The sequence below is a fragment of the Cervus elaphus genome, chromosome 6 (assembly GCF_910594005.1).
Source record: "Cervus elaphus chromosome 6, mCerEla1.1, whole genome shotgun sequence".
NCBI classification, from domain to species: Eukaryota; Metazoa; Chordata; class Mammalia; order Artiodactyla; family Cervidae; genus Cervus; species Cervus elaphus.
In genome coordinates this window covers 29121779-29138252 of record NC_057820.1, presented here as the reverse complement: position 1 = coordinate 29138252, position 16474 = coordinate 29121779, and the positions used below count along the sequence as shown (strand labels likewise).

Here is a 16474-nt window from a genome sequence, read left to right as displayed (position 1 = left end):
GCTTAGGTATTCAGGATGCAGTCCAGTTCCTCATGTTACTTATAGTCAAATATCAAAGACAAATAAACACACCTACAATTTCAAAACAGCATGATGAATGCCGTGATAGAGGAAAGCATAATTTAACAGGGAAACATAAAGGAAGAGACCTAACCTAACCAAACTCACCTATCTCACCTGGGATAAGAAAGGAAAAACAATCAGGAAAAAAAAATTTCCTGAAGGCTGATTTAAGAATGAGAAGGACTGAGCCAAGGGGAGAATATAGGCTTTTCTAGGGAGGGATGTTACGTGGGCAAAGACGCCAAAGGCATCAGTAAGACGTATTTGAGGAATTGGTTGAAAGTGGCTGTAACATAAGATCCAAGTGGGACAGAGGTCAAAGACGAGGCTGCTGATGTGAACAGAAGCTAGGTTGTGAATGGCCAACACACCCACAGCAGAAGTCAGCAAATCCTCTATGTCCCACCTCAATATAAAGCCAGAATCACCCAGTTTTTACTCCGTTCACTGGTGCCCCCTGATTCCAGCCACGACAGTCACTTGCACGGGTCATAGCAGCCGCCTCTTCATGGTTACTGTTCTCTTCCGTCTGCTCCTAACACAGCATCCATGGCATTTAGAATGTAAGCAAGTCATGTCATTCTTTGCTTTAAAACCTTACAGTGGCTTCCCACAGTATTCAGCATACAAATCCAACTTTAGTTCTCCTTAGTGCTTTCCACTGGTTTAGATACTGTATAGATTACTTGTTTATGTTCTTTACCAGTGCCTCCTTCGGTAGAACGGAAACTCCACTAGTGCAGGAATTTTTGTCTGGTTTATTTGCAAATATGTCACCAACACCTAAGCCTGTGTCTGTTCATAAGTTGGCAGTCAGAGTTTGTTGACAGAGTGAATGACTGAGACCCTCAGACGTAGCATATATTCACCTCATTAGTCACTCCCTTGCCCTCCTCTCCCCTACCTTAAACTAGTCCCAGTTCAAACCCTTATGCTTTTTACTGCAATGAACTGGTCTTATGAATATATATTAACCTATTTGTCTCTCAAGGAGGCTTTCATTCTTAGTTAAACCTGGACAAAGTAAAAATATGCTTTTCTTTCTTTTGTCAGTCATCCTTCCCTGTGATGAGTTCTCTGAGAACAGGATTAGACCCATGTGTGCAAGCCAGGGGTAAAATCTTGGCATTTCGGTGAGAAGAGAGTGGTGTTCTGAATAATGTAACAGGATCTGAATGATGGAGTCGCCGGGTTCCTGGTGTAAAGCCCACTCTCATTTTTCACAGTCAGCCTCCCCACTCCCTCAGGTTGCTCACACACTGGCTTTTGGCGCCGCTGCTCCCATGCTGTGAAAATGGACTGCTCTGTTTTCTCAGGCTCCATGGGGGGGTTAGGCATTTGGTTTCTTCACAAACAGAGCAGAGAAATATAATCATAGAGTAACATCGTGGACACATTTAACAATATTTATTTAGTGAGTAAAAGAGCTAGACCTTTTGTTACATCGTCTGCTCTTCCAGTCAGTAAATGTTATTGTGACTCTCTGGCAGTGTTTGAAATCAGCCTATTCTTATTAAGGGAGTATAATTACCTTAAGTGTAATGTTTCAGAGGTTGTTAAACCATTATTTTCGTGTACAATGAGAGGTGAGAGATGGTCTTTTATGTACTTTTTTGTCTTTATTTTTTAATTGAAGTACAGTTGATTACAATGTTGTGTTAGCTTAAAGTGTTCAGCAGTGATTCAGTTTTTCATATAATATATTTATATATACATACATATATATAAATCTTTCTTTTTAAGATTCATTATCGGTTGTGTTATACAGTCAGCTACTGTTGGTTATCTACTGTATATATATTACTGTGTTTATATTAATCCCAAACTCCTAATTCCCAACCCCCATTTTTCCATTGGTAACCATAAATTTGTCTTCTGTGTCTGTGAGTCTATTTTCGTCATGTAAATAAGTTGTTATAGCATTTTTTTAGATTCCACATAAAGTGCCAAGGTTGCTTTTCTTAAGGTTTCTTTCAGATCTCTAGTCTACATGTGCTGCGTACTCTCTGAGTGAACAGCATACTGCGAAACAGTCAAGCAAAGAATGCATTGTATCTGTTTTTAAGGAGCTTATTGTGCTTACACTAAAAACAACCAGTATCGCTGTTGCTATTGTCATCATTCATTGGGCTCCTACTCTATAACCATCACTACCGTTTATGCTCCCACAAGAAACTTTGCCTCAGTTACTTTATTAGGGGATCTCAGTAACTCTTCAAGGTAGTTGTATATGTCTGTTTTTCCAATTATGTGATTGGATGCAGAGAGGATAATTAACAATAAACAAACAAGCTGTGACTCAAGCTCAAGGAGGTATATCATGTGACAGCTTTGCATTTGGTTATTGAGAGATAGCCTGAGGAAGATGAAGCCTCGTTCAAGGAGCTCACCTTCCAGTAGATATGTATTCCAAGCAGAGTACATTGGTTTCTTTTGGTAATCTTAACTCCCATCTGGAAATATGAGTAAATAGAAGTATGTGTGCTTTCTCCACGTGGCTTTGTTACCTCTTGCTGCAGAAAGGAGCTGGCTATCACCTGGATCTCTTTTGGGTGGCTATCCTCATGGTGGTGTGCTCCTTCATGGCCCTTCCGTGGTATGTGGCTGCTACTGTCATCTCCATCGCTCACATTGACAGTTTGAAGATGGAGACAGAGACTTCTGCACCTGGAGAACAGCCCAAGTTCCTAGGAGTGAGGTATGTTAAATCAGAAAAAAATGGCTCTACAAACCATCCCACTCACACATCTATGTGTCAGTCAGAAGGAGATGGGCCAATGTGGAGGAGAAAGGACTGGTGACAAATGATTTATTTTGGACTTGCTATTCTAGAAAGGACCAAGTTTTCATTTGAAAGAGAGTCTTCAACAATTTCTTGAGTTCACTTCTCAAGTTACATATATTTCCTTTGAGTACCAAAAGGCTAAATGGTACAGAGTAAAATCTCAAACAGGTCATTCCATTTCTTCAACATGCAGGTAATTTTAGAACTGTGGTGTGTACTATATCACAATCATAACTAAAGGCTAAAGCCTTTAATTTTTCAGCTCTGTTGAGACTTTCTAAAACTCTTGAGTCTGCTTGTGATTTTCAAGATTCTATGAAAGGAAAGGAATTCTTATTTTCCACTTAATTTTCTGTCTCATAAGCACTGAGAAAACCTTGACCTCCAGCTGTTCAATCTGGGTAGCCATGAAGGGCTTTTATGAGACCTTTATACTCTACTGTGTATTTTTTGCAACAAACTCTGCTCCTAAGTGCTCAGGCGACTAGCTCACATGACCGGGCCATCAGTTCCCACGCCACAACAGTGGGTGATTCTTTCTTGGGAGCTGGGGGAGGGGGTTGTTGTATGAGAATCATATTTGTTAAAAATTACTTTAGTTGTTGTTGATTTGGAAATGAGACTGATGGGATTTACTGCATTTGGGAAATTCCCTGAGCTGTTTGTTAATTAGAATGTGGGGCAATGTAATAACTGTCTCCTGTGAAGGAAGATGTAATTATATAGTACAACTTGTTTAAAAAATAAGGGTTTCTATATAGGCCAGTAACTGATTGACCAAGAGCAAGGGATTTTTTAACCCTGATTCTAAAAGGACAAAGGATTTAGCAGAATTACTTTTTTCCCTTGATGAATTCAGATCACATACTGCAATAGTTTTAAGAGAATTTTATAGTCCTGTTGAGCCTATAAGCTGCCATTGAGGTGTTAATTACGCATGATATCCACACCTTTGTGAAATATCGATTTGGTCAATGTAGAGTCTCTTTTTTTTGAAGGTGAAAAGACAAGAGCATGTTTACGAAAACAAGAGGTAGACTGGTAATCTTTTGATTTGGTTTCAGGGAACAAAGAGTCACTGGAACGCTTGTGTTTATTCTGACTGGTCTGTCAGTCTTTATGGCTCCCATCTTGAAGGTAAATATATGAAATACTCACCTTCTCCTCCTTCTCAGAATACTGACAGATAACTGGATATGTGAAGAATAGAATTCTCCAGGAAGTATCAACAAGTTTCTTATCACATGCATAACACACTGAATGAAGCAGGGATCAGGTAGAATGAAGACTTTAAAACCTTTTATCTTTATCTTCTTCTCACTCCTTCATTCCTTCTATTATTATTATTATTGCAGTAATTTGGTTGAACCATATTAAATTACCACTATTCAAATTTTTTGACCTATAGCTAGGGCAGTTTCATATAGTTCACTTACTACCTGAACTCCACTCCCAACATTTTTCACTCTGCTAGTCTCTCTACATCCTTTCTTCCCATCACTTCCCATTTACTTGTCTTTAAATCATACCCTCCCTTCCCACATTAGACTCCTGGATAACATGAATGACTCAGGATGATCATTTTGTAATTGTTCTCTTATTCTTAATGATTGCTGACTGTTTCTATTTTCTTCAAATCACAAGACCTAATATCCACAAAGAGAGACTGAAATTAATGATTTATAACTGGAAAACTTTAGAAATGAACTTTTGAGGAATAAAAATGATAGATTATTTAGAAAGTTAGGGTCAATATGCAGGTTTGATTGATGGGGTGAATGTCTCTTTAACTGTATATGAAACTGTATATGAAAGCCTATTTAGAAGTAGAGATGGTACTAAAAAGTATAATATATATATGTATATATATGTATGTCATGAAACTTCCCATTTTCTTTTGTGACACAAATATTTTATTCTTTTTTATTATAGAAACCATACTTGCCAATGATTGATAATTTGTATCTTATGCTTGGCATTACAGTACAAAGCATGAATATCACCTATGGACCTAATAATAACTGTCAATAACCTCTGTTAGCAGTATCTTTCCAAATTTTTCTCTGAAAATTTTTGTTTGCTTTTAAACAATTCGCATTTTTAAATTGGTTTTTTAAATGCCTATTTAATTATACAAGTAATGAAACAGTACATTCTTGTAAAGAACGCAAACAATTCAGAAGTACAGGGCAAGGCAAAACTTCATTTCTTTCAAGTTCACACATTTATATGACAATTGCCACCTAGATGAATTCATGGAAAGTAGAAATATAATCCCAGTTTACAGTTTGGACTGACTTTACCTTCAGAATAATTAGATTAATGCATACAGTATGCACACAACAGTTTGTAAACAGTAAAAAAGGCTTAAGTATTCATCCTTTGCCCTTGATTTCCACAATATCAGTTAATCATACAATTAATTTTTGACTGGAATCATGAAGGAATGTGTATCTCATGTAACACATTGAGAAGTAATAGTAACTGCAAGGAATTTGTTTCTGGTTACATACAGAGGACCTTAAAAAAGGACAGATCTTATGTTCTGTGGGGACAGAGAGAAATCTGTTGTCCCTTTGCCAATACAGAGCAAGTTGTCGGGTAGATTTGAGTTGTGAGTTTCATAGCATCAAATTCTCTGCTAAAGTGCTATGTGTCTTCTGTCACCCCATAGACCCCAGCACATCAGCTGGTGGAAAGTCTAATGACAGTTTTTTCCCACATGGCCAATGGAACCTCATGTGGACAGGGCAGCTCTTAGAGAGATCATTATAGCCTCAAGTTGTGGAAGGCTCTACTCAAGTTCCTCAAGTTGTGGAAGGCTCTACTAGGAAGGAATTTGCCCCTGGAGCCCCTGAAGGTGGACTCACATAACACAACTGCAGAGTTTCTTTTATAGGATCTCTTAATACATCAGTTCAGTTCAGTCGCTCAGTCGTGTCCGACTCTTTGCGTAGGACGTAGCCACTAGTAAAGATAAGTCAGAATCTTCCCATCAGTTCCTATGTACTCATCACTACCCACTCTTTTTTCATTTATTTTTATATTATTTCTTTTCATGAATGCAGTATAAAATCCTAACTCAAAAAAGTCAGATGTGTTTAAATTTTTTTGTTTGTTATAGCAAATTGGCTTTAACTTGGAGAATCTCAACTGAGTAAATCATGCCTGATTCCAAAGGGACATAGAGAACAGTGTATAAACTGCTATTTTTAGGAAGAAATGCAAAGTCTCTTCCTAACTCTCTTCTCACCCAAGTATGGCTGCAGAGAAGTTAAAGCTGAAAGAACTTTATTTCTTCGTTTTATGCTGATTCTTTTTGCCCCTGATTTGTAAAACATGTTAGTGTCTACAGGAGCAGATTACAGTGCAGAGAAAGGAGTGATGTAGATATAAGGGATCCCTGAGCATAGCTTGCTTTTCCTTTGACCTTCCTTAAGTACTCATGTTCTGGCTCCTTCTCATTCGGGTACTAGTATCCATGATTGTGGCTATTTCCACCTGGCAGCTTTGGGTCAATACAAAGGAGTCAATATGAGAATCAGTGAAAAGTGAAAAAGGAGTTCAGCAATCATTTGTGCTGGGCAAAATTTTGCCCAAAATTGTGGGAAATGAAATTGTTTTGTTAATGTAGTTTCCAACATATTGTAGGAAATATAGATTTAAAAACAAGGGTTCAATAGTCTAGCATTGACAATTGCAATTCATTGCTTCAGTTAGTGAGGCTATTCCTTACTTCAGGAACCACATCTGAAAAGGTCAGCCGGTTTCAGATCAGGTGCCCTTCTTAGCACTGAAGTTTGCTAAATTACATGCATTTCACTACAGGAACCTTGTTAGCTCATTTGAAAAGTTAACACAGGAAAAAAACAGATGTTGAGAGTAGTTTAACTGAAACCTAAGTTATGACTGAGAAAAGTCAAGATTAACAATTAACCTCTGAATTCACTTAGAAAGTGGTATTAGCACCTAACTTGGAGGAGGGAATGTGACTATGTGTCTATACAACTGTGTGTTTTAACGAAACACATGACAACTTTAAGGAATGGTTTTACTTCAAAGAGCTGCCTTTGAAAGGTAGATCAAATGAATGAAACAGAAAGAAACATGTGATTTTTTAAAATTTCCTCCCAACTCCCTTCCACCCTTTCCTCCCAACTCCCAGGACCCCTCACAGGTTTGGTGGCCTCCAGTGATGCTAGTTATAATATTTTCTGCCATGCATTAAGTAGTCTGGGTAGTCGCTCCCCATGCCTAGGTAGGCAGACTTACTGTGAACATTGATTACTTTGAAGTTGATGACTTCTGTTTTGATCTCTTTGCCAGACTCTGTCTTTTTACTGAGAGGAATGCAATGTGGGGAATCGTGGTATACTAGCTTTAAGTTCAGGAGGATACCCCTTGACCTTGGCCAGCAACCAGTGGTACATGCTTCACGTCTCACCACTGGTTCAGTACAGCACTGCTGAGAAGCAGGAATAGCCGACTTCCCAGGCTAGCTAGACAGTTTAGATCTGTGTTTCTGCAGCGGAAATACTGACTGGTAAGCTAGTGTTCTATATGGGGAGACTCAGGGAGACCAAAGAGCAGGAAGAAGATGAAAGGCAGTTTCTGCAGCTTACTTTTTCCATTCTTCTGGCTAGCCGAAAGCAATAAAGATCAAGAAAAGTTCACTGCTATTTCTGTTGCCTTTGCTTGAATTAGTTTATCTTTAACATGAAGAGTGACCAGAATTTATCCTTCACATTTGTTCAGTGATCTAGAATGTGGAGGAGAGCCTTTAATTTGTGTTTGGCAGACATTTGTTGAGCTCCTGCTATATGCTGTATACTCTGCTTAGTAACAGGGAAACAAGAAGTGATAATGAAAATGATGATGTTGATGATAAAGATGGTTGTATTCATAGCTCCCGTTTATTGAACTTGGCCTTGAACTAAGGACTCTGCACATACTTTTTATATTTAGTTCTCCAGTAACACCTACCAAAAGTATACTCACTTAGGATTTTTTTAATCTTAAAAAAGGTTTTAATTGGATTTCTTCACCAACCATATAATACACAGTTACTATGTTGTTAACATCTCAAATTTCTTTTTTTTAAAAATTTTTTATTGGGGAATAGCCATTTAACAAACAATGTTGTGATAGATTCAGGCAAACAGCGAAGGGATTCAGCCAAACATAGACATGCATCCATTCTCTCCCCAACTCCCCTCCCATCCAGGCTGCCACATAACATTGAGCAGAGTTCCATGTGCTATACAGTAGGTCCGTGTTGGTTATCCATTTTAAATATAGAGTGTGTACATATCCATCCAAAACTCCCTAACTATCCCTTCCTGAATCTACTTTATAGTTAAGAAAAATTGTGAGTAACTTGCCAGGTCACAAAGTTCTTGAATTGTTCGAGCCAAGATTTGAACTCAGGCAGTTCTGAGTCCAAAGCCTGATCTCATAGCCACATGGTGTACCACCTTTGAGATAAAACAGTATTTGCCCTCAAAGAACTATTCACTTTCATTTTCCTTGAGATGATCTTACCCAGCTTTTCCGACCCAGTATCTAATTCTCTCAAGTATAGAGAAAGATAGCCTTTTTACAAACTTCTTCATCATAGCTCACTCCACAACTTCAATGCTTATGGACCAGATTGCAAGCCTGCAGCTTCCTTATGTTGATTTTTAAGGCTTAAGGGTGTGAAGATATTGTTTTAATAATATGTTCCTGAAGAGAGTTGTTTGTGTTGAAAAAGCAATATTGTAAAACTTCGATAAAACCAAGGCTTGTCTTCTGACCTTTGTGGCCCTTCTTCTGTCCTAAACTCCTGCCACATCAGGCCCAGCACAGAGGAGCCAAGGAAACTTGTGCTTTGCACTTGTAGGCTTCTTGACTTGCCACTAAAAGCCCTCTTGATAATGATTTCAGTACAACATTCATTGAGGAGGGCATGACAACCCACTCCAGTATGCCTGCCTGGAGAATCCCCATGGACAGAGGTACCTGGCAGGCTACAGACCATGGGGTTACAAAGAGTTGGACACAGCTGAGCAACTCAGCCCAGCACATCTCTACATTCGTCAGATATCTATGATGAGCCAGACCCTGAACTAAATATCTGTGCTATGCAGTCTTTGTTATGGGGCTTCCCTGGTGGCTCAGCAGTAAAGAATCTCCCTGCCAGTGAAGGAGAGGTGGATTCAGTCCTTGGATCGGGAAGATCCCTTGGAGAAGGAAGCTCCAGGATTCTTGCCTGGTCAATCCCATGAGCAGAGGAGCCTGGTGGGCTACAGTCCATGGGTCTCACAAAGAGTTGGACACGACTGAGGGACTAAACAACAGCAAATCTTTATCATAAGCTCTGTATGGATGAAAATACTGAAGATGGGGGAAGTTAATCATTTTCTCTGGGTTGCACAATGTCAAGTACCAGAATTGTAACCCAGGTCTGTCTAACTTCTGTGCCCATGCTCTTATCAAGATCTCATTCTCGGTTTTATACACACACACACTGACTGTGATTCTGCTGGGAGACCTCATTCTCATACTGAAATCTGTGCTGTGGACAACTGCAGACCCCCCCTCCCTCCCCTTCTTTTTAAAATTAATTTATCTTTTTTACATTTTTTTTTCTTATGGGGATAATCTAACAGTATCAAAATCAAAGGGAGGAATATGTCACCAGAATTTGAAAATTTTGGTAACATTGTCTGAATATGTTAATATTGATCTCATCTCTGTTTTATTATTCTACCTAGTGATAGGATCAAGCATTTAATTTTTTTCATTTTTAATGTTTATTGAAAGCATTGTACAATAATATTTATCTACAACTATGCTTTTTGGCATTCTGGGTATGATTGCTTATTTGTATGATTTTTGGCATAATTTTATCATTTGACACTTCTTGATATGCCTGTGAATTTAGTATACCTTGTGTTCTATGTTTTAATTTCTCTTGTCTTACTTTATAATAGTGTCCCCCTGCTATTACTATGTATATCATAGTAGTTAAAATGGGATCCTATCTTTTTAAAGCACATTCTTCTTTTCCTTTCTTCGGGAAATTTCTATTGTGATTAATGATTATATTGTGATGAATTTTTAGGGATTGACCTTCTGATATGACTCATAAATCAAATCCAATAAAAAATATCCTTTAACCCAGTAACTCTGTTATGTTTCATCAGAATTTCCAAACTGAAAGATTTTTACTGAGACACCACACTACCTTAAGAAAATGGTGGATTTAATTTGTATCACATTGAACTTAGCTAAAATCAAATTAATAGCTTTCTTCATATGTACTGTTTTCACCACAGAATAATTTTTTAAAAATACGATCATATCTAAAGCTATTTTCCTCCTCATACCATATTCTGAGTTAATGCTACCTTCTGATTTCATCTTGTGATTAATTTGGCATTATGTGTCATCATCAGTTCAGAAAGAACAGGCCTAGGCATGGGCGCAAATTGCTTTCACTCTGGCATTAGAACCATGTTCAAGAAAATGCTTAGCTAAGCTCAGGTGACAGGGGGGATAAGGTCCAAGATCATCTTTGTGATTACTTTCTTTTAAGCCAGATTAAAAAGTAACTATGGCAGGATTTCTAACAAGTTTCCCATGAACGATACACTTCTTTTCTCTCCTTCCACCTTTCATTTCTTCCCAAGAAATTAGAAATGAAATGATAAGAAATCATCATATATTAAGGAAGAATGGAAGTGGCCTTGTCTGTGGAAGATATTTTAAAAATTAAGGAATAAGTCAAAATAAAACAATAAGTCAAAAAATAAAAAGAGGTGACAATATGTGTACAAATAACTGATTCACTTTGCTGCATAGCAGACACTAGCACAATATTGTAAAACAACTATACGCCAATAAAATTTAATTTAAAAAAACAAGTCAAAAATATGAAAGGGTCTTTTCGTTAGTTTCATAATAAATTTGTATGGAGGCATCATAAGGAATGGAAACACGCATGTTCTAAGGAAAATGAAAACAACTGTCCAGACTCAAGTGTCTGGAACATGATACATTCACCTCTGTGGTGACTGTTGGGAACACACAGCTTCACTGCCACTCAGACTGTCCTTCCACCACCTTCAACTTTCGAAGTCATTTAATTTTCTGGGTTCAATTTTTTTTTCTGGGTTTAATTTTCTGGGTTTAGCTATGTTAAAATTGTTAGTCTTTTTTGGAAGAGGCACATAATGTTTTCATAAACCGGTATATTTGCTCTATATAAATGTAACAGTTTTTATAGCTAATCAATAACAGTTGGCAGTTATGACCTATTTTGGAATTTATCCTATTTCTCTAGTATTTGCCAAAGGGTCTCAGATACAGAACTGTTGGAGGTAATCACAAGGAAAGGCTGATAAACATTTTGCTTCAATTTCTTAATACATGTGATAGTTCTTTAAAAATTACTCTAAAGTCATACTGTTTTCTGGCTACAATAGCCTCCTTTGTGCAGATTTGGTAAGACTGGACTTAATTGACTGTGGTTTTAGTATTTGAGCTTTGAGAACTCCTGAACTTGAACTTCTTTTCAAAATCCAAGCTTGAGAACCCCTTTTTTGTTGTTGTTTGGATAGAAGACTTCCCAGAAACAGTCATCCCTGATTTGATTTGTTTCCACAGTGCTAGGAACATTTCAAAGGTTTAGGAATAGACAAAAGTTACAAACATCATATTGGAACTTCCCTTACACTACTGTATAAATTCTTGATAACTGATGCATGAAAATGCATTAATTCATCATTAAAAGATGTGTATTAATCTGTGTGTGTGATTAATTGCTTCCAGATGCTCCATGCTCCTTTCAAGCAGCATTTTCATTAGTTAGTCCTCTTAATATTCCCAAGAAGAAGAAAGGGGACAGTCATTTGATGTTTACTTAATTGAAAGAGGCATTTATACCCCGAGCTGATATTTGGTGTATAAATACTGCAATTTTCACTTGGTGAAAATTAGAGAAAATTCAGCAGACTCTTGGGACAGAAATTTGGTCTCAGGAGTGGGGCAACCCTCTGCCTTTCTTTCTACTGCACAGTTCATGCAAACATCTGATTTACATGGTCATTCCTTTTAAGGGGAAAGAGAAACAGACTTTTTCTCCATTAAAAAAGTCATTTTAAGGTCATGCATGCTAATTGCTTTTAAAAAGTGCAAACAAGCATCAGATGCAATATGAAAGTCTCCTTCACCCCCCTTTATTTCTTTCTAGGACAAAGTGCTTAGAAGTTGGTCAATGATGAGTATAGCACACTGATTAGTGGTCACTGTGTTACTAAGTCCTGTCTTTTAGTTAGTTTCAGATTTAGCTTTTATTTAAACTAACCCTCTCTTTTACTGTTTATTATTATTATTATTATTATTTTATTATTGTTTTTAAACTTTCTCCAATTTTTTTCCATCCTAGTTTATTCCCATGCCTGTTCTCTATGGTGTGTTCCTGTATATGGGGGTAGCATCCCTTAATGGTGTGCAGGTAAGTTTTCCATAGCAATTTAAGCATAGTTTACATTTTCTAGTAGTCGTATAAACAGTCCAGTAATAGATCATTGAAAAAAGTGCTAATCCTTAACTGCTGTTTTAAAATGCATTTATTTTCTCTTTTCTCCACCATTCACCTGTGTCTCTGATTTAGTTAACAAAGTAGATTTGTTAACAAATGTCATACATAATCATCCTTGAAATAAGCTGTTAAAGGCCATTTGACTAGGAAAGTAGGAAATCTCTCTGTGATCTCCCTCCCTCCCTCCCTCCCTCCCTTCCTTCCTAAGAAGGAAGTCTAACCTTTGAATGTGCTCGAGGCACTATTTATCCATTTGCCTTTACCCTATACTAAGAGCAACCTATTCTCACTTGATTTGCTTTTCCCATGGCTGAGATCACTGATCAAGAGTTTGGACAAATAAAAGGATCGAGTCAACATGGTTAATGTGCTACTTTTGTCAAAAACTTCAGTTTGTCGCATCTTGGGTAAAACTGGCCGCCTTTTTAAAAAATCGTTAAGGAAAACTTTGTAAGGGACTTTGTCTTTCAGTTGAGGTTTAATTTAATTGGCACCAGGAAACTGGAAGTACTGCTTTCTGGAGCCTTGTTAACTGTAGCCTTATTTAGCACTTAGTGATGTTTTAATGGAAAAGACTGCATGTCCTGTGAAGATCATAAAAATTTATTTAAACCCCTTTGTAATAATCCTTGTTTTCATTTATTGAATTTAGATTAATTTGATTTTAGAGTCCGATAGAGTGGCCAGAACTCCAAAAAGAGAAAGGCTATTTTATTGAGTAGAGTTCCTTGCTTAGAATTCTTCACCATTTCTATATTTATTACAAATACAAGGTGGTTCTTCATAGATTGGACTAGAAGAATGTGAATGTGGATTTATTTCATGAATGTCCATGAAATTCCTGAGAAGTATAAATGTGTAAAAATATTTTTACCTAACATAGTAAATATTCTTTCTTACTTTAAATGGAAAAATGAAACAAACATGGTCCCCAAACAAATAGTTCATATTTTTGTTTGGCCTAAATAAGTCAGTTTAGATCAAAAGTTTGATTTATGTGTTCTAGATGTATAATCAATGGTTGGAGCTACATGCTTATTAAGTCAAACAGAAAGGAAAAAAAAATCAGTGAATTTATAACAGTAGGGGAAAAAAGATCACTTGCTGAAAGGACAGCTAGTGGATTTTTAAAATTCTACTGTGGTACTGCCCTATTGCCGTTTCTCTTAACTTTTTCTCTTGACTCTCCCTCTTTTATTTTTATTTATTTATTATTTTGGCCATACTGTGCAGCTTGTGGGATCTTAGTTCCTCTACCAGGAATTGAACCTGTGCCCTCTGCAGTGAAGGCTCAGAGAACTACCCCTGGACCCCCAGGGAATTCCCAACTCTTCTTCTTTTAGACCTTTTTTGGCAAGATTTGAGTTAGTAAAAAATTTTGTTACCTCAATCTTCATAGGTGGGACTGCTCCTATCAGTCAAAAATAACTTTGGAGGAAGGAAGAAAACTCTTTAAATAGGAAATCACTTCAGGGAAGATTGTGATAGCCTATTTACTTTACGTTTTCCCCTTTTCTCTAGAGAGAAAGTAGAGATATTATTTCAGAGTTCTTATTAAATGGTTGTTCAATTCAGCAGATGTTTAGTAAGCATCTTCCATGTGAAAATTCCTATGATAGGTATTTAAATATCATCCTTATTATCATCATTGATGTAAACTCAGCAGTTATCCTTTGAACCACAACACCTGGCACATAGGTGCTCAGTAGTCATTTTAATACCTGTTTATACATAACAGTGTGCTAGCCTTTCCTAGATCAGGTATCTAGTTGTTGGTGATCTGAAAGTCACTATGATATTCACATGGCTTTTCTCTGGGAAATGGTAATTTATTGCTGAATATATTAGTGAAATTATGCCATAGATAAATAATGTGAAATTTATGAAAATACCAGTGCATTCCCATTTTCAGGTCAGATGCTTCTTTTATATCCTTTTAAGTATATTCAATACTTAAAACAGTATTGAAATATACATGATACATAGCATCTCCTCTTCTTTTCAGATAAGACAGCTTAGGCACAGCTAACACATGAGTTCGCTATCTTCCTTCAAAACGTTATTAGTAGCATAGACCCAGGCACCTCTCTCCTAAGGTGTAGACAGTATATGTAGAAAATAGGAGCTGAGGACTTCCTTGGTGGTCCAGTGGTTAAGAATCTGCCTGCCAGTGCAGGGGACATGGGTTCGATCCCTGCTCTGGGAAGATCCCACATGCTGTGGAGCAACTAAGCCTGCACACCACATCTATGAGAGTGTGCTCCAGAGCTGGCAAGCCATGACAAGAGAAGCCACTGCTCACTGCAACCAAGGAAGTTCATGCACAGCAATGAAGACCCAGCACAACCAAAAATAAATAAAGTGTAAAAAAATGAAAGGAAAACTCCAAGATCTTTAAAAAAAAAAATGTAGGAGATGAGCATCTTGAGTTTATATTTGACTTTGAGACTTTATCCTTTAGTGGCCACTTTGTCTCATATTGTCCTCTAGCTGCCTAACTTTCCTGCAAAGTAACAAAAACCGGAGTCATACTATGTCTTACTGTGTGAGATGATGCTTCTTCTCTTCCTGACCAGTGTCCTCTAACAAGGTCCCTGCTTGCCTAAAATATAGACTATAAAGCACCAGTGGTTAGTTAGACGGAAAGAAATGACTTGGTGCGTCAGCCCTTGCAGTAATGTGCTTGTCCTCTCCTTCCCTTTTCTCCCCAGTTCATGGATCGTCTGAAGCTGCTCCTGATGCCTCTGAAGCATCAGCCTGACTTCATCTACCTGCGCCACGTGCCGCTGCGGCGAGTGCACTTGTTCACTTTCCTGCAGGTGCTCTGTCTAGCCTTGCTCTGGATCCTCAAGTCCACCGTGGCTGCTATCATCTTTCCAGTCATGGTAGGGATTGTTCTGATTGAACCCACCCGTGAGATCACACCAACATCATGTAGTTATTGTAATATTGATGACACATGTGTCTTTTATGGATAGTTCCAGTTTTTTTTGTTTGTTTGTTTTGTTTTTTTTGAGTTTTGACCTAATCAGTTTGGTGGGTTATAACTTAAGGTTCCTAGAACTCTGGTTGTCTAGGCTGGACCTTGTAGTCAGCTGAGTTCAGGTACTGGCTCTGGTTCATGCTGGCCCCTGAACTTCCCTGAGCCCCCATTAACTCATCAGTAAAATGAGAATGGCATCTTTGTTTTATTCTGTGCATCAATAATGAATATAAAGTGGATAGCACAATGCCTGACACGTGGTAGACACAAGTACACATGACATTAATTAGTTTTAAAATATTGCTGTACATTGGAGTCAATCAGAATATACTTCAGGCACACTTCAGGTCAAATAATAGAGGACCAGTTTGGCAACTTATAAGAGGTCAATGAGTGAATTAGAAGAAATGGAGAGAGAAGCTTAGTTTTTGAAGCTCTTCAAATTTGTATCATGCTAAGTTGAAGGGTAAGTCTGGGCTCTCCTCGCCACATTATGATGTGAAGGAAGGTGAAATAGCTAATGTTCAACTCTGAATCACAAATGAAGAAGGACATAAGGAAATGCTAGCTCTGTATTTGACTTCATCACTGAATTTGTGTGTGTGGGAAATAATGCTATGTTAGCTTTGCTTTTTTTTTTTCTTTTTTTTCTTTTTAATTAAGTTATTATTTCTCTAAGAGATGCAGAGGCTGACATAGAGCATAATATAAAGACAACTGTTAGTTTGAAGTAGAGTCAGGACTTCCGGGTCCTTTGTTGAGCAAAAGCATCTTTAATATACCTCAAGAGCAGTTCATAAAATCAAAGATACAAAGCTCAAGAGTCCTAGGGTTCGAGTTAGAAAGCTGGAACCTTTTGTATTCTCCCATTATCTGGCTTTGTGATCTTGGATAACCTATGTATGTCCCTAAGCTTCAGTTTTCTCTGCTTTTAGGTCAGAGGTATTAACATCTACCTTTTGGGTTGGTCGTCATGGGAATAAATGAGAAAATATTGTCTAAGAGTTTACCACAGTGTCTGACTAAGGGTAAATATTCAGTTAAAGGTGGTGATTGA

General features: G+C 37.6%; 1 protein-coding gene across 6 annotated transcripts in view; it reads left to right on the top strand.

Moving 5' to 3' along the window:
* The window catches only part of SLC4A4 (solute carrier family 4 member 4), a 351570-nt gene that overhangs the window by 322311 nt on the left and 12785 nt on the right, over window positions 1–16474 (top strand). For all 6 annotated transcript variants that reach the window (XM_043906523.1, XM_043906522.1, XM_043906525.1 and 3 more), the window contains exons 19-22: window positions 2583–2761; window positions 3913–3985; window positions 12279–12347; window positions 15146–15319. In XM_043906523.1, the coding sequence (XP_043762458.1) occupies window positions 2583–2761; window positions 3913–3985; window positions 12279–12347; window positions 15146–15319 (495 nt within the window). The remainder of the gene's footprint in view (window positions 1–2582; window positions 2762–3912; window positions 3986–12278; window positions 12348–15145; window positions 15320–16474) is intronic.